General features: G+C 39.9%; 2 protein-coding genes across 4 annotated transcripts in view; one reads left to right on the forward strand and one right to left on the reverse strand.

Moving 5' to 3' along the window:
• Positions 1-10,159: 10,159 nt before the first annotated feature.
• On the reverse strand, positions 10,160-17,216 carry SRSF3 (serine and arginine rich splicing factor 3). The gene is made up of 6 exons (XM_006202064.4): positions 17,061-17,216; positions 15,072-15,279; positions 13,680-13,814; positions 11,484-11,522; positions 11,166-11,252; positions 10,160-10,987 (listed from the first exon to the last, which is right to left on the reverse strand). The coding sequence occupies exons 2-6, from the start codon at positions 15,275-15,277 to the stop codon at positions 10,960-10,962; spliced, it is 495 nt and encodes a 164-aa protein (XP_006202126.1). The 5' UTR covers positions 15,278-15,279; positions 17,061-17,216; the 3' UTR covers positions 10,160-10,959.
• A 221-nt stretch (positions 17,217-17,437) lies between these two features.
• The window catches only part of STK38 (serine/threonine kinase 38), a 68,771-nt gene continuing 68,227 nt past the window's right edge, over positions 17,438-17,981 (forward strand). For all 3 annotated transcript variants that reach the window (XM_072945110.1, XM_072945114.1, XM_072945112.1), the window contains exon 1: positions 17,438-17,916. The gene's annotated coding sequence lies outside the window, so the exon portion shown is untranslated. The remainder of the gene's footprint in view (positions 17,917-17,981) is intronic.

Raw genomic sequence — 17,981 nt, forward strand, 5'->3', positions numbered from 1 at the left:
TGATTTACTATGCTTTTATGAAAAAGAAAAAAAGGACAGGATAAATTTCTAAATGCCCTGCCGTTGGTAAGTAGATTGCTTCTTTCAAAAGGCTGATAAATGGTATTTTTGAAATCCTGGGAGTAGGTAGCCCACCTGTTCGCCCATGCTCCAGAACCACCATCTGTCACCATGTCTGTGCCCTGGTAATACAGCACTCCACCCCTCAACACTGCCCCACCCTGATACTGAAACCGAGGCCAATGGGACAATCAGTGCTCTGAGCCGCCCAGAGGAATAGGGCAGGCAAGTCCCTCTGCAGCCTGGAAAACCTTTCATAAAAGCACCAGCATCATCCTCAAATGCACAGGTGTCTGCCTGTTGCTCAAGAACTCCACAATCTGGCCACAGCGAGGGAAGTGATGAAAATGAGCAGAGGATCAGGAGACAGCCCTTGGGGCTGGCACTGACACAAACCACTGGGTGAATCAGACCTGCACTGAGTCCTGGAGCCACGTACTGTTTGCCCTCTGAGTCTTTATCTGCCAGGGAGATGGGCAAGCAGCCAGGGCCCTCTCAGGTGAGGGGTTGAACAGCCAGGCTGTGGCACCCTGCCACATCAGATGTCATGACTGGTCTCTGAGGAACACTGAGCTGGGACTCAGTAGGCCAAGTGTCTGGAAGATGGCCCTACCTGGGCTTCATGAGTCTGAATAATTCACTCCCCTGTCCCTTCACCTCAGGCTCTGTGCAGTAAGCGTATGGCATAAGGAATTCTCACATGGTGCTACAGGAGTCTCACAGACATTTGATTGTATTTTAAAAATACACATGTATGTCTAATGATTTTTTAAAGTATTTTTTAAACCATAAAATCTATTTGACCATATGCATATTAACATGCTGAAGTGAATCTTTACTTTCTAGTTGTTTTGGAGTAGTCTTTCCTAGCCTATCACTTCTGGGATTGTAAAATAAGGTGTTAAAATTTTTTAACATTTGCATTCACTTCTCTGTATAACCAAAACACAGGAAAAAGTGGGTTCTGAGGTCAGTCTAAGACTGCATTCATCAAAACATTATTTTCTGTCTTTATAAGCCAGTATTATCTACTAGAACTTATACTTTTTATAGCAATAATTTAAATTTTATGTACTTTATACTTATCATATAAGATTTCATTCCAAAAAAAGGTTTGGCTAGTTTTCAAGTTTGAAAATTGCCAATCCCCATCTCTTCTAGCTCTGACTTTCTACTGATCTCCAGTTCTAAACCCTGAACAAATTCATAGGGTCTTAAACTTGTCAGTCCACATAAAACCTTGAAGTTTCCTGTCTTTAGTTTTAGGCATATGGCTTTTTTCTTTATATATCCAGGTTTCTATTCAGTCTTCAAAACTTAGCTCAAGTACAACCTCTTCTACACAAAACACTTAACATGAGTCTTAGACCTAAGCCTTGGTTTCTTCATCTGCAAAATGAGAAACTGCCCTCAAGTGGTGAAGGTTCAAGTGAGCTGGTGGTATGTGTATGTAAAAACATTTAGCAAAATACTGGCACATTAGTTCAAAGAATGCTAATTACTACCACTATTGTCTTTATTGTTATTATCGTGGTGAAAAAGACTTGAGTCAGTGGAGACTCAATTCTACTGAACAGGTGTGTGACCTCAGGCACAGTATTCTCAACGGGGCAGTACTGCCTCCTAGTGGGTGCCTGAGAAAAAAATTTTTCTTTTCTTTTTTTAAATGGTGGTCTCACTGGCCAAGGAGCACATTAACCAACTTCAGGGGAAGGGGATGGAGATACTCAATATCTGGCACACAGAGAACTGCCCATGCCCACGGGAATGAACCAACTACAGGTGAAAATAAGTGCCTGGATAAAGCCATTCATTAAACAAATTATTAAGTGGAATAAAGACATTGTCTAGAAGTAATTGGGTAATTTACCTTGTGTATTTGGATTCCTCAACTTTTCCCCTTCTATCAAAGGATAGATACTATTAAGTAATTAAAGAGTGTTTAAGTACCAGGAACTGTTTTGAGCACAGTTCATGTATTAATTCACTTAAAACCTTGTAACAACCCCATGGGGTAGGTACCTTATTTACTCCTCTCCCCCTGCCCCACATTATAATAGGAGTTATTTTTGACATTATAGTTTTAAGGCCCAGCTCATTTGAGAATATTGTACTTCCTCCTTTCTCCAATTCAGCAGTCTGTTATTTGTCTTGGCATGTTATCCCTTCTTCAGTTAAGCTAATTTGCCCTTCTCTCCTGTCAAATTCAAGTTAAGTCTGGTGTATTATTACTTCTTGGCTCTAGTTTTTATTCTGGTGTCTACATGTGCCTTCACTCTTAATTTTCTTGTAGGGCAGGTATGGAATGGCTTGAGGTGGGTTCAAGCATCTGACTTCTTGTCTTCTAGCAGTCATACCTAACATAAATACATACTACTTTATGAACTGCCTTCCTTTTATTTTTATATTATAGTTAAGGCTTCATCTTGATTTTGGGGGTAAATAGTGAACTAGAAAACATTTCACTTTAGAACAGTCAATCATTTTACATTTACATTATTATTTTTTTTTACAAGAAGGGGGCCCAAAGTCTGAGAGGGTTAAGACCAGTCTCCCTGTGTGAGCTTCTTGGGTAAAAGGGGGATAACCCCAACATCACCGAGTTGATGAGAAGCACCATACATGTGCTCAGCACATGGTAATTCAATTTTACCTCCCTTCATGTCTAGCTGTCTGCCTTTTCCCCCCAACATCCAGCACTGTGAACTTGAAGGAGCAAAGCAGCACTTTCTGGTGAAAGCAATCTCATCTAGCTGCTAGGTGACACCAAAGCAGGTGCCCAAGGAATTCTGGGAGTTTTCAGTCCAGCTCCACAGCCTCTATACAGAACCAAACCAGAACTGCCTCTCTTAGCAAGCTTAAGAGGCAAGAACAGGAGTGGGCAGATGGTACAGCTGGTGGGCAGAGTCCCAGGCTAAGGGCACAGATATGCCTTGTTCCATATACAGAGAGGCCTGGGAGAACTGGGATAGAGAAGAGACAGACATAATCCTGACTGCTCTTCATAATCACCTCGGGAACTTTTAAAGCATGCAGACACCAAGTTCCCAGTTCAGACAAACTAAATCAACCTCCAAGGGCCGAGCTCAAATATTAGTTCTTGAAACTTCCCCCCTCCCCAGTGATTCCAACATGCAGCAAAGGGTGGGGGAAAAACCACAGATTCAGCAGTTATACCCTCTGAGGTATGTTTTTGTTATCCTCAACTTTACAAATAAGAAATGAAGATAAAAGTGACTTGCCCCAGACACACAGCCAAAAGACGGAAATTTGAATACAGGCTGGCCTAATTGGAAAACCCATTTTTAAAGAGACACCTAACACTTTTAATCCTTCATCTTATCTTTCCCACCTGCCTATCACTGTGACTGGAGAAGCCCCTTTCTTGAAATCTGCCCACATCTCTTTAACCACAAATATGTCCCTCTTGACCTTGGACCCCTCAAATTAATGTCCCCTCAAAGTGGACAAGTCAAAAGTGGGTAAGGATCAGGGTCAGTGGAAACATTCCTAGTATGCACTGGGGGCACTCCTGCTTGCCCAGCACCAAAATGGGTCAGTTTTGCTTAAAAGCCATTCCTTGACTGCTTACTGCACACTAGTCATAGTGTTAGCTATCGCTTCTTAGGCAGTGTCATTCTGTGTTGAGTGCTGTATGTGCATCACATCACTACATTCTCAACATAATAGGAGGTAGTTGTTCCCTATTGTTACCCATTCTATAGATGAGAAAAATGAAGCACCAGAGATTTTGCAGCTGGTCCAAAGTTACTGAGTTATAAGCAAGGAAGCCAGGAATTCAAACCCTGGCTAGTGGCTTCAAAGCCTTAAGACCTTAACCTTATACTGCTCCCTGGAACTACCACTGGATTAGCTGTTGGAGCAGTCCTTGTCCCAGCGTGACCTTGGGCAAATCCACCTTCTCATCTCTTAAAGGACTGGGACTATGGACTCTAAGGCCATTTCCAGTTAATCTGCACCTAGTCCTGCAACCTGGGTTACACTATTCCAGCTCAATCACTGCTGGGCTGTGACCAGTCTCTTCCTCAATAAAACAAGATGAGTACATTTGCCTTAGATTACTAACACCCTTTTAAATTACTTTCTTCCTGTCAAGTCCAAAAAATTGGCCATTAAGGAACCAATCTTGGATGTTGCACATGGGAAGTACTTAAAAACCCTTCCTGGGCCCAACCACATCCGAGAGATCCAACCAGAGACAAATACAAGGCTGGCCCATCCTTACCCTTTGCCCAAACCTTTTTAACACTCTGCCCTTTCAGCTTAGTTGAAAATAACAGACTAATATAAAGCTGAATTTAACAACAACAACAACAACAAAAAAACACCCTTCCATTCACCTGTATAAGAATTAATCTAAATCATTTGAGGAAAGGAATGGAGCATTCTTCCAGGTCAACAGACTGCAGCCTCTGGAGGCCAGTTCAATTGCTTTAATCACCAGGTCCACTGTCAACATCTGAGTGATCACTCAAAATGTGCCAGCAACTAAGAAATGCTGCATAATACTCCAAACTTCAGTCACCCAGGTTTTGGAAACAGAGAATGTGCTCTCATGAATCTCTAAAACAGCCTTTTCTGGAATTCTGGGGTGTTCTCTGGAAGATTCCATTTTTTAGAAAAGGAAAAAAAATTGTATTTTCTCTATGAAGTTGAGAAAGTTAATAGAAAGTTTGTTGTTTACCAGTCCTTATATAAAATGCAGTACTCACCAATGTTGCACTCACGTTCCTGAACAGGTTAAAATTGAGTGATGTCAAGACCAAGAGACTGGAGTAACCACAGCAAATAGTCACAGCTTTGAAGCATGCCCATGACACAAGGTTAAAAGGGAACATGGACAATCAGTGTCAACCCAGCCACATTAGTACAGCTTTGTCTTCCTTGACGGTAACATTTTAGTCACATTAAATTAAGCATCACTAAGCATCGGGATAAAGCTGGGCAGGCCTTTGTCAAGAAATATCTTAACTGACTGCTTAACTGTGGTATCTGCCTAGATGATGACATATATGGTAGATTTGAATAGTATATACACCTCAGATGTGCATGCTTCAGATGTGATAAGGTTAGCTGAAGGACACCCGGTTAGCATTTCTAGTTTTATCAATACTTGCTTATCACAGTATGCTTAACTTTCTAGAAAACAAGAATTTAAATTACCTCTAGAAAGGAGGTAATTATTTTCCAGTGTATATGCAATATAATTTTTATCATGAGCGTGTTTTACCATTAAGACATGCCCTAAATCCTGACAGTCACTGAATGGCAGTAAAATGGCATGTTACGATTGGGTTGTAAAGTAAAAATGCAGTGAACAGAAAACAAGGGCTTTGAAGTATGGCCTCAGTGCTGAATACACTACAGATCTTCCTCAACTTAAAATGGAGTTACATCTCAGCAAATCCATCATAAGTTGAAAATGTTTAATATGCTTACCCACCCAACAGTTTTAGCCTAGCTACCTTAAATGTGCTCAGAACACTTACATTAGCCTACAGTTGGGCAAAATTATCTAAGAAAGTGTTAAATACCTCACACAATTTATTGAATACTGTATAGTCAATGGAAAACAGAATGACTGTACGGATCCAGAAAGCTTCTTAAGTGTTTCAGAGTTGTTTACCCTCATGATCTCATGGCTGACTTGGAGCTGTGGCTTGGCTCACTGCCCCTGACCAGCACAAGAGTATCGTGCTGCACACCGCTAGCCAAGGAAAAGGTCAAAATTCAAAATTTGAAGTAATTCCTGCATATTGGCTTTCCACCATCATGAAGTCAAAAATTCAGAAGTTGAACCATCGTTAAGTTGGAGATCACCTGTACTTATTCAGTTCAATGAGGAATGAAGTGTCAGGAACTTTCTTCCGCCCTCTTTAACAAGGATACTCACCTCTCAAGTGATTAAGCATCACATAAGAAAAAGGCCCTGGACAATGTTTGGCAGAGCAGTACTCAAAAACAAAACTTCATTTCCTGGAGAACGTAACTGGCCAGAGAAAGAAGTGGTGGGGCAGATAGGGCAAAAATTAATCAATTTTTAAAAACCTTCCCTTCCTGACCACTCCAGTTCTTCACCAAAGCTTCTAGCATCCTAAAAGGCAGCTGCTTTCAAAGATTCAGATGTTAGTCCTCTCCAAATTATCAGTGTTCACCTACTCCTTACTGGGCAACTTCTGCTCCCAACCTCACTTCTGGAAGCTAATTTCATGTCAGATGGATTGCCAACTGAAGACCAACCAGGATTTTCAGTAAATTTCTTGTCTCCATTAAACTCCAGACAGCTGGGACACATGAAACCAGCCATTTCATCCTTGGCCTTCCTGCCAGTACTGAAGCTGCACAAATTATCCCACACTGTTTATTTGAAGGAGGACGGAAGAAAAGTACAAAATCATCATCAGACTAGAATCATTTCAAATTCATGAATTTAAGAGTCCTTTCAGTTTTATTTCCAAATCCTAGAGCAGATGTGCACTCAATTTGTTCCTTACCTCTACACTTCTACATTATGACTAGATTAAGGTACTCATTTCTCCTTCACCTCAGATTCTTTATGTAGCCTTTATCTGTGAGCTCTGCCTTTAGTCCTTCCCCTACCCCCCAGTACCTTACCATCTGACTCCATTCACTTGTTTTCTATTGTTGCTAAGGGGCTTTTCAAAGGACCCTCAACTAATTATTTGCCATCTCACTCCAGATCCAATCTTGGCACTCCAGAATGCCAAGATTCTTAGGGCATTTAAAAGCCCTACAACCAACAGCTCTTATTCTAATCTAAAACAGGTGAACATGAAATTGTTTAGTTCAAGGCTTCAACATCCTAATACTGAACACAGATCAGATAGCTCATACTTTTAGATACTGAGCTGGTGTTGTGCCTTCTAACTGTACCCCCTTCCACATAAAATGCCTTTGTCAGATTACCACGTGGGAAAGGTGTGACACAAGATTAAATGACAAATCAATATTCCAATTTGTATTTATTTGCAAAGTACTCTTGTTGAAACTTAACATTGATCATTTTATCTAAACTAAGTTTCATTATAAAACATATGGCAGAGCCAGCTGGATTGGGTTAAAAGTACCAGCTGCCTAAGTTTAAAAGGACCTAGAAATTGTTTCCTGAGGGAATTATTCTTTCAAAAATAATTTTTAGTTCTCAAAACAGTGCTGATTTTTATACTGATCCTTTTCATTCCCTCTTTCAAATGATCAATACAAATAACCCCCACTCCCTTCCAAGGCAGCTTTCTTAAGCAATCTTTCAGCAACTTTCCCCCTTGACTGTAGTTTTGGGACTTGGCAAAAAAAAAAAAAAATATATATATATATATATATATAATATATATATATATATATATAAAATAAAGACCACTAAAGGATGCTGACTTGCCCTAAATTAATCTGAATGCGTTATGTACTGAAACGAAGATGCCAGTTCACAAGTAAGACTTCAAAAAGAAAGGGAAGTCACCTATAAACCACTTTTCTGGAAGGCTTAAATTCTGCCCTGGAAATAAAGAACCTCTCCAAATTAAGTACTGATACTTAGCAAAGAAGCTAAGTATCAATGTTTCCAGAGATTTTCACTTCAAGACTATAAATACATACACAGTTAAGGCACTAGATGGCCAGATTTTAAGACTTCAGTAAAATAATCATATAATACAATGTTTTATGCATGTCAGAGAGAACTAAGGAAAAACTAAAGATGAGAAAAGTTAACGCTCTACACGTTTATTTCACGTGTTTAGTCTAGGAAACATTTTGGCTGTTCTCACGTGTTCCGTCCAGGTAGAGAAAAGAACTGGGATACCGAACAATGAGTCTAAATACTGTATTATGAATTTCTGCAGTCCCAATAAGGGGGTAAGTTGTATGAACAAAATCAAGCAGTTACACTATGTTTATCAAGACAAATTTTCAATGTATCTTCTTAGAACCTCACAAGTATGCTGTATATAGCTGAATTCTTTTCAAGTATTCAATGAATCTTTAACAGAATTAAGAGAATTTGTGTGGACACATAAAACTGAATTCAACACTATCAGATTGTTTTGATAAAAATATACTCCAACCCAGTTTTTCTTCAGCTACTTTAATTATAAAAATCTTTCATGTTCTCAAAAAAAAGAAAAGAAAAACCAGAAGGCAACAGTCTAGTACAAAAATATACAACTAGAAGACATTACCCACCAAACTAGATCTGACAACTAAATCATGTTTAGGATTCTGAAAATAAAAGCACATTTAAGACAAAGTACTAAACCAGTGGTTCTTATATAACCAGGATGGGAAAACTAATCAATGTGCCTGGAATCAGGCTGTGATTTTGAAAACCTTCTGTAATCAATGCCATTCCAGATAAAGCGCTGTACGAATATGAACTAATGACTACAATAAAAAGCAACCAGGATTTCTCATCCAGACAGGAGTCTAACTAAAAAGGTAGAGATGCCATCTACTGACCATGTGATCTTTTGAACTGGAAAGAGTATAAACCTAGATAAATGGTATCTACTTCTCATAAAATTTCTCTAATTTATCTTTGTCTTCACCTTTTTCTGCTTAAGACATGGAAGTCATAAGTAACCCACAATGAACTGAGAACTACAAAATGTTATATATTCTTGCAAGTATAAAAACCAACTATAATCCTCAAATGTTATGTTTCCTTACATTATCACCAAGTATTAAGTGACCTCTAGTGAACACATGTAATCACTACCCCAAAAGTCAAGTTTTTGTGACTGCTTTCATTAACATCCTCAACTTAGGATGCATGACAGCTGGCTAAAGGGACTTATAATTTCAGAAATTACAGGAACTATAGACCTTTTAATAGCCATAATGTAAATGTAGAATGCAAGGGTTTAACCATTTCTGTCTTCCTTTTTTTTTTCTACAAGCCATAAACCTGTGCTAGGGCTTCTGGTTAAAGTGATTACAAATTTGGACCCTAAGGTCAGATAGCTCCCTGAGGTTGACTTTTTATCAGGTTCTGTATTAGCCATATTATAGCCATAAGCTACCATCCTTTAAAAAAAAAAAAAAGCTTTCAGCAAGTTGTTTACTGCCAAAAATGCCCTTATAAATTTGTAAGAGCAGTGTAATTATTGATGTACCGTATTACTTCCATGAATTATTAGCTATCTTGCCTTGCTCCTAACGAAGTTTAGGCTATGAAATGTCAAGACTAAAGGCCCAAAGCCAGAGCTCCCAGTAAGTCAATAGGCAGTCTCAAAAGTGTCTTCTATATTAAGGCTCATACTGAACTTCACTGACAATTCTCCCATGTCACCAGTAACTCTCTTCTCCCGATAAGGACCACTGGAAATAACTTGTTTAGAACCTACATCTTATAAAATATCCTTAAAGATTAAAGCAATGACTTATCTTTCATATTAAAGACAGTACAGCATAATCCAAAACTATCTTTAGCACATTTAAGGAAACTAAGCCACAAGACTGTTGCATTATGATTTAATCTAATTGCACAAAAATTTGAAGTCACAACTCCTCTAGATTTCTAAGAGGAAAGTTATGCATGCCTCCATAGTCAGTTCTGCACTTACATTTGAACCATAGTGGATTTTACATCATGATGGATCAGTCTAGAATTCCCATGCAACACCTCAAATTATATAAAATAGAAGCAATTTTTAAAGCTTTGTGGAAAGCTCTCATGCTAATGATAAAAGCCTTTTTTATGGTAACTTTGGGTTATATCAGATGGCTGTACTTTAAAATGTTGGTCACTGAGTATCAAAGACTTTGAAGTGGCTTCTACTCCTAAAAAAAATGTATTACCACTTAGGTGGACAACCAAAAATTCCCTTTTCTTCAAAAGCCTCAATTGTGTTTCTTACAAAGTAAGATTTGTGTAACCAACTGCCTTTTATGGGACAAGAAACTATGGTAATAGTGGGTTTGACTATTACATAATTATGCTAATATTTTTATTGTCAAAAGCACTTTACAAGAAAATAAGTATGGCTTCCAATAGGAATGTTATACCTGGACTTGGTACCAAGCTCACAGATTTTACTTTAGCAAGGAAAAACAGGCTTTCAGGTTAAACAACAATTGTAACCAAAACTTTAATCCCAAGGATTCTCACAAAACATTACAAATGACAGCATGAAAAAAAATCTTGCACAGTAACTCAGAAGTTCAGCTCTACAATGTACCCTTAAACTGGCAGGACACTGGTATCTTGGATAGTCTCAAATTTCCCAATAAAGAATGTTACAAAAAAGCTATGTATTCATATACAGCAATCACAAAAAGAACTTATGACCTAAAGCAAAGGTAAACTAACTTTCTTGAAACTTAAGATTCTACACCAACTGGACAACCTCTTGTCCAGTGTGAAGACTAGTGAGATTTTAAAACCTCTAATCTAGCTTAATGGTGCAGCTTTAATTTTTACCTGCTGGCTTTTATTCATAGCAGCTTTAGACTGCTTGTTCAACTATAGCTGCATACCATATCCCAGCTATGCAAAGTTGTTACAATTTTTGCCAGTTTTGTTTCCATAGTATTAATCACACTTTAGCTGGAGGAGCTAGAAGTTTATTATAGAGGTTTATTATGTCTATGTATGACTAAAATTCAAAGCAAATTCAATTTTGCTTAAGGGAACATTGTAAAGTAACAATTCTTGGTATTACATGCCTCATATGATCCATTTTAAACCATAGAGAATTACATCTTTATGTGTCACTGTTCCAAGAGACAAACAAATGTGAACAGCTAAAACATCTTAAAAATGCACCAAGCTTATGAAGTCTCAAACAAAACTTGAATTTTCTGTACATACTCCTGTCAAATGAAGTTATTTCCTGTACACCACTCCTCTTGCAAACAGGTCTTCTATTTCCTTTCATTTGACCTAGATCGGCTAAAGAAACAGAAAAATAAAAGTTACACCTGTAACTTGATTACACTCTGATGTCATCCAAAGATTTTTCATGGTAAAGTTATTAAAATTGTGTCAAATGGCTTAAGAGACGACCTGTTTGTTTTTAGTACATTACGTATGCAAGGTCTTACATGGCATAGATCATTTAAGATCTTACCTACGAGACCTAGAGAAAGAACGGGATGGCTTGTGATTTCTTTCCCGAGACAGCGATCTCTCTCTTCTCCTATCTCTAGAAAGGGACCTGAAGTCAGAGAAAAGAAAAATAGGGCCATTCAGAACTATACACAACAAATATTTCCAAGTTTCTGAAAACTAAAAAGCTGGTTCATTCTTACAACTGGCTCTATATGCTATTTGACTCATTACTAAAATCAAAGTCTATTACCAATAACCACATCGCTTGGAAAACACCTTAGGAACAGCAAAACACTTGCATGCCTAAGAATGTGGCCCCAAAATGGTAGTTATTTACCTGCTCCGGCTGCGAGAGAAGCTTCTCCGTCTTGGAGATCTAAAAGCAGAAACAGGAAAATTAGGCTAACTGTCGATTAGCATTTATGGCGTGAGGCATTTCCCAACTTTTCAATCTCACTGTTGGGCCCAGTGAATGTGCCGAAGAACTGGCACCCATCGTCCAAAAAATTAAAAATTAAAAAAAAAAGAAAAGAAAAAAAAAAGTATAGAAGGATTAAGGAACCAAAAGCTCAAGTGAAAAGCAGGTATTCCAACCATGGATTCACTTTAACAAAGAATGCTTCACAGCAGATCTGTCCAATGCAAGACTTCACGTCAAACTAACTTCACTACCCAAACACCACACCAAAATGTAGTCCCACAAGTAGTTCCAAAAACAGTACCATAAACCAGTATTTGGAACCCATGCAAACCTGTAAGTCCATGACAAGACTTAGGTACCAGGTGGATAGTGTAATTCTGTGAAAACGCGCTAGGTGTAAATATTGATGCCATTAAGTGCTACATTAGAACTGCATTTGTGATCGTCACATTTAAGAGTGTGTTTAGGCTTATCAAAATTACCTTAGCTTGGCCCACTTCACCCCCAAAATTTAAAAAATTTGAGAACTGTTAGTAAAACCATTTAAAGGTGATAGGATACAACAAATTTTTGCTAGAAAAGAAAGCTAAATCTGTTAGAGTTATTAAAAATTTTAGTTTGGCATCTCACACATGCAAATAAGTTTCACTTGAAGGTCTAGTTACATTATGAGTTCCCTATCACCCTTAAAAGTTTTATTCAAGCAATATATATGTACGTTACCATTCAATTATGCACAGCCAGCCTTTGATCCAGAAAAAAGAATTACTTTAAGCCGCTTACTCCTTATTTTAACCAGCAGTAAACTGTATAAGCAGGAAAAACTTACTAGTTTTTGGGTTTCAACAAGCTAGAAATGGTGAGGTGAGGCTGCCGGACTGACGGCCAGGAAGAATTTGCTGAAAAGGTTTTGCCAGATGTTGCGTTGGATTTAGTTGGTTGGCGAAGGGGGTGTTGTGGATTTTTCCTGCTTTTTTGTTAGCCGAAGGCTGCTGCTGTAGTTGTTGTGAAGACATTTGGTAAATAAACAGCTGAGCTGATTGGCCAGGAATGTGTGGGCGGTCGAGGTGGCTGCTGCCGATTTGGTTAAGGTTGGAGAGAAGGCTGAGAGAAAACAGCATGCTCGGGAACCAAAGGGCGGTGCAACCTGACGACTGGCCATGCCTGGGTCATGTGAAACGACACCAGCCAAGCTGAATGGGGCGCGCTGGTCACATGACGCTGAAAGGGCTAGTTGACTGGCTAATGCAGACTCAGAGGGTGGTGAGAAGAGACATGATGGTGACTCTGTAACGGGGTTCATTTTTATTAATAGATGGACCAAAAAGCACAAAAAAAAATGAAAAACAAGCCATCAGTACAACCATCTATTAGCTAACAAATACTCTTTATTATGATGGGCAACAGTGTGTTGTTTTGTCTTTCAACACAGCAAAAGGGGCAAGATTTTGAACTCCTATCTCCTAGAAGGACTCCACTCACCTGTAAGAGGTAAATTCAGTCCTATAGAAACTATTTTGAAGTTTTGAGGAGATGTGGAGTCAGCATCCAGACAATACTGCCTGGCCCAAGAATGATGCCATTTTCAATTATAAAAAAAACTGAATTCTCTCCTATTTGGGTTTGAAGAACAGATGACTGGGATTACTTTAGCCCCCTTTTTTGGTCAGTGACTTAAGTTAGTTTCAGAAATGATATCTAATTTACCAGTTAACATTAAAACAGCTGCCTGTTTGATAAATATTACAATCGTGCTAATAGTAGAAAACACATTTTTGTGAAGAGCTAGAGTTGAATGTAATGTCTGTCATTATGGAGTCAAGAAATGGAAAAAGGCCTAAATTGAAGTATAAGGGAAGACTTGGAAAGATGCAACTAGAAGATGAACTAGAAGATAGATCCAAGATAGAAGTTACTGACTACCAACATGAACAGTGATCTAAAGACAAAAGCCAACACTCAGCACAACTCACATACCCCAAACTACACCCAGCAAATGTTTCATAAAAACCTCTGATTCTTCAGTTTAAAACCCACCAAAAACTTTAAGAGAAATACCTGCTCCTATTAGCTACTCCATTACATCAATACCTCAAAACACGCTCTAAGTACCTGCGGCGGGGTGGAGGACTCCTTCTCCGATAATCATCTCGAGGGCGACGACCCCAAGAGGGAGGCGGTCCACGATTTCGACTTCTCTTTTCACCATTGGACAGTTCCACCCTTACTCGGCAGCCACACAGTGTTCTAGGGGGCAAGAAATGTTAAATTTAAATCAGGAAAGTTGACCTTCAAGTGTATCAAAGCAAAACAAAACAACTCTCCTATAGTTAGCTTCTTTGCAAAGAACATACCTGAATGTCTGCAGAATCCTTAATACCAAAACAAATTTCAGTTCCCTCATTTTTTTCTAGTAAAGAACACCAACTTCCTTACATCTTTGTTAGTCAGATCATTGGGCTCAATGTTAACAGTCGCAATTTAAGTGTGAAAACCTCTGGATTCATCCTCAAAGAACTAGTTCATCTGTACATCCTATTGTGACTTCTTCTGAGGTCCCAACAACTGTTTACTAACCTTACTATACCGTATTCATCGGTCTCCACCCCCCCCAACCAATTAAACAGCAATAAACAGGACAGAAGCATTCTGGTCATTTAACATCACCATCTCCCCTCAATCACAACACGATAGTTGACACATACATAATAAACTGCAGCTGAGAATACAGAAAAATAGTTATCTCCCACCTTTTCATTGGTCCACAAACACTGAATTTAGATAAGCCACTAAAGTTGGAAAATGACTAGGAAGAGGTGGGACCCTGGAAAATTTTTAATTTCTGTAATCTACTTAAATAAATGACCTTTTATAAAGCTGTACTGCCAACCCTCAGACCCCTTAATTTTGGGATCTTGAAGATTGAATTCTTGCTTTCATGAAATCCAGTGGTTTTCAAATACCAGGAAGGAGAAGGGAAACAACACCTGTTCACTGAAGACACAGGTGTTACAACAGGTAATAGGACACTGTAAATGCAAAGGGAAATAGCTGTATGATCCACACACTTCCTAAACAAACTATTTCAAACCTGTGTAAAAGATAATGGTACAATAAATCCATGTAACCACTATCCAGCTACAATCAATTTGTGGCCACAAGGCCATGTTTGATTCCACAATTATTTTACAAACAATTCAAAGGGGACAACAGTGCTCTATGGAAGGTTTAGATTCAAACGTCTCAAGGGTTTTCTGAATGCACCTATCCACTCAACCAAGGACTGTTAAAGGTTACTTTCTTCAATGGTCAACTGAACAGAAATGTTTCCTACATATCTTCACTAAAACTGTTCAGTCCTTTTGATTGCAAAAACAGGTTTATGTGAATCTCCAATAACATCAACTTCAGACAGCCAAGAAGCCATCTAAAAGTCACGTATCCTAGAGATTTTAAATATTAAACACAAGCAACATTTACCATTAGTATAAATTAGTAAATTACCTCCCATCTAGCTCTCGGACAGCATCCGCTGCATCTCGAGGATCTTCAAATTCAACAAAAGCAAAGCCGGGAGGGTTTCTAGCAACCCAAACACTTCGGAGTGGTCCGTAATAGCCAAAAGCTCGTTCCAATTCAGTCTTGTTACCATTGTTTCCAAGATTACCTACATAAACTTTACAGTCCAATGGACAGGAATCACGATGCATTTCTGTAACAAAAAGAAAATACCCCAAATATCATAATCCACACAGTGAAAAAACTAGTCTTTGGAAAGAACTCAAAAATACTAAAAACCAAAAAAGTAAAAGTACTGCCCTTGAAACACCCAGACTCACCCCAATCATTACAGATAACTGCCTGGAAGCCAGCACAAATTGCATTAAAAATAAAACAAAAGACTGCCTCCCCCAAAAAATGAGGGGGAAAAAAATACCCTGGAGGAGCATTTACCACAAAGTAGGCAGTTAGGGACTTTACCTGCTATTTCAATGAACCTCAAAAAAATTTTTTTCACCAGGCACTGAGAAAGGTAAGCAAATCCTGAAGACTCAAAAACAAAATGAACTGTAAACTGACAATACTTAAAAAACGAAATGAAATGCTTAAGAAATACAGCAGTTAAGGCTAAACCACTAGAAAAGTGATACAAATGTGCCTTCACAAAAAACTTAACCAGCCTCATAATCCTCAAGCAGCAAGACAAACTTTTTAAATTGTACCTCACTGTATTCTCAACAGCCAAAAGATGTTAACCCAAGTCCAGCAACAAATGGTTAAATTATCCGCAACAGAGGAATGAAGTACAATTCAAAAATGAAGTACTCAAAAATGCTACAAACTTGAAGGCTGGATGCTAAATTTGATACCAGACGCAGAACCGCACAAACGTAGACTCCACGCATACGAAATATCCAAAATGGGTAAATCCAGAGAGTAGTGGCTACCGGGGGCTAGGTAGGGGAGGAGTGGGATAGGGCAAACAGGGAGTGGCTACTTAACGTGTACACCTCTCCTTAGGGGGTATAAAATGTTTTGGAACTAGAGGTGATGTTGCACAACATTGGACTGTACCAAATACCTCTGAATCGTGCACTTTAAAATGAATCTTACGTTACTTTCGCCTCGGGTGGGGATAATAGGTATTCGTTATGATTTTACGGCACTTTGAGGGCTTACATCTGATAAATCTTCACTACTTATAAAGGCGCCTCAGCAATGAATCTAGTCGACTTACAAGCCAGTATCAATTGCACAGAAAAAGCAGCCTGTCCCATAACTCAGCTGAAGGGCTGTTGCAAACACCATGTTCTCACTCTGGGCTAATCAAATTTTAAAACGCCAGTCCAGACACATCCTATTTGCATGACCTCACCCTGTGCCCAAAAGTTCTGAGACTAAATCATTGCTAGGGAATGGTTTGGGGGGGGGGCACTACCGTGACCAGTTTCAGGCCTACGTATTAACAGGAAGCAGCTACAAGAACAATTCAGCTCAAGGAAGATCGGTTTCAAAAAAAAAAAAAAACTATAGATTCAGGCTGTATAAAGTGAAGTCAAGTTAAAATTACAAAAATGAGGTGACTACAAAAATCACTTAATATGGGTCGAAAAATCCAGTCTTGATTCGTGACTTGAAAAAATCCTGAGACGCTACCTGAGAAAACGTGTCCCCCCCCCCAAAAAAAGGCGCCATAAATTCAAAGGCCGCGGCCCCGAGTACAACCGATTACCGAGTTCCTCTTCGCCTCAACTCTCGGGCAATCTCACTTTCTGGCTTACCACTCCCAGTGAAGGGTTAAAAACACCTCCACTTCCAGACCTGGGAACATCCTCCCAGGGGCCGAGAGCCCCCGCCACCGCCCCGTGCTGAACGTCACAAAATGGCGGCTGCGTCTCTTTGTCTCAGTCTGGCACCGCCATTGGCCCGGCCCGACCTGGGTCCTGTTAAGTTCCACTTCCCACTTCATTCCTTAAGTCGCTGGTCTCTTACCGAGATCTTGTGTTAAAAACGCGGAGGCTCAAATCCACACACACTCGGCAGGGTCGTCCCGCTCCCCACACGCGAGACTCCCGCAGAAGGTCTCGCTGACCTGGCGTCCACGAAATGGCGGACCACCGCCTTCTCCCCGCCCTTATTTATACGCCAACTGGAGTCACATGATTGGACGGGCTCGCCCAATGAAAAGCGGAGGAGGTCGTGACGGAGCTGCTACAAACGCAGCGAGAACCGCGGTTACTGGGAGCGCGCTCTGGCTGTGCCGCCTTGTCCGCGGAGACGAGCGCTGTTACGCTCTGGTCGCCTGAGGCCCGGAGAGTGTAATTTCCCCGCTGCCGGCATTAGAGTTACCCTCAGTCCCCCCTCCCTCATCTCCAGATAGGCTAGGGTTCCCAGGCGCCTTTAGAGCCTTTTGCTTCTAATGAGATTAAAGTATTAGATGAATTCACTAATTACCTTATCCTTGTGAGCGGTTAGGCAGGAACTAAGACCGTCAGTTTTGCAAACGTGCTACGGAGTTGCTCTCAAGGTCACGGAACTGTTTGTGACCGAGCTGCCGCCAGATTGTGCCCGCCCAGGTCCCACACTTAAGGAAAAGCCCGATCCTGGAAGGGCTGCCCAACTCTGGTTGGTTTCCCACCTCTCACCCAAACTGCAGGGTTTGGCAGAGATGGTAGCGTCATCATCCTGGACTCTTGAAATGTTTACTAGAAACTGAAAGGCAAATGAGAGTGGTCAGGCAGTCTGGAAACGATCACCTTTAGCAAATAACAGTGAAAGAAGGTTCCTGAAGAAGATTGAATTTAAATTCTGGGACGCCAAACGAGTGCCAGCCTGTCTCCTTCCAACGGTATTGACCTGGGGGCAGGGGTGGGACCCATGGGTCATTCACACTTTACTTTGTTTTCCACTTCC

This window comes from Vicugna pacos, chromosome 20, assembly GCF_048564905.1.
Source record: "Vicugna pacos chromosome 20, VicPac4, whole genome shotgun sequence".
NCBI classification, from domain to species: domain Eukaryota; kingdom Metazoa; phylum Chordata; class Mammalia; order Artiodactyla; family Camelidae; genus Vicugna; species Vicugna pacos.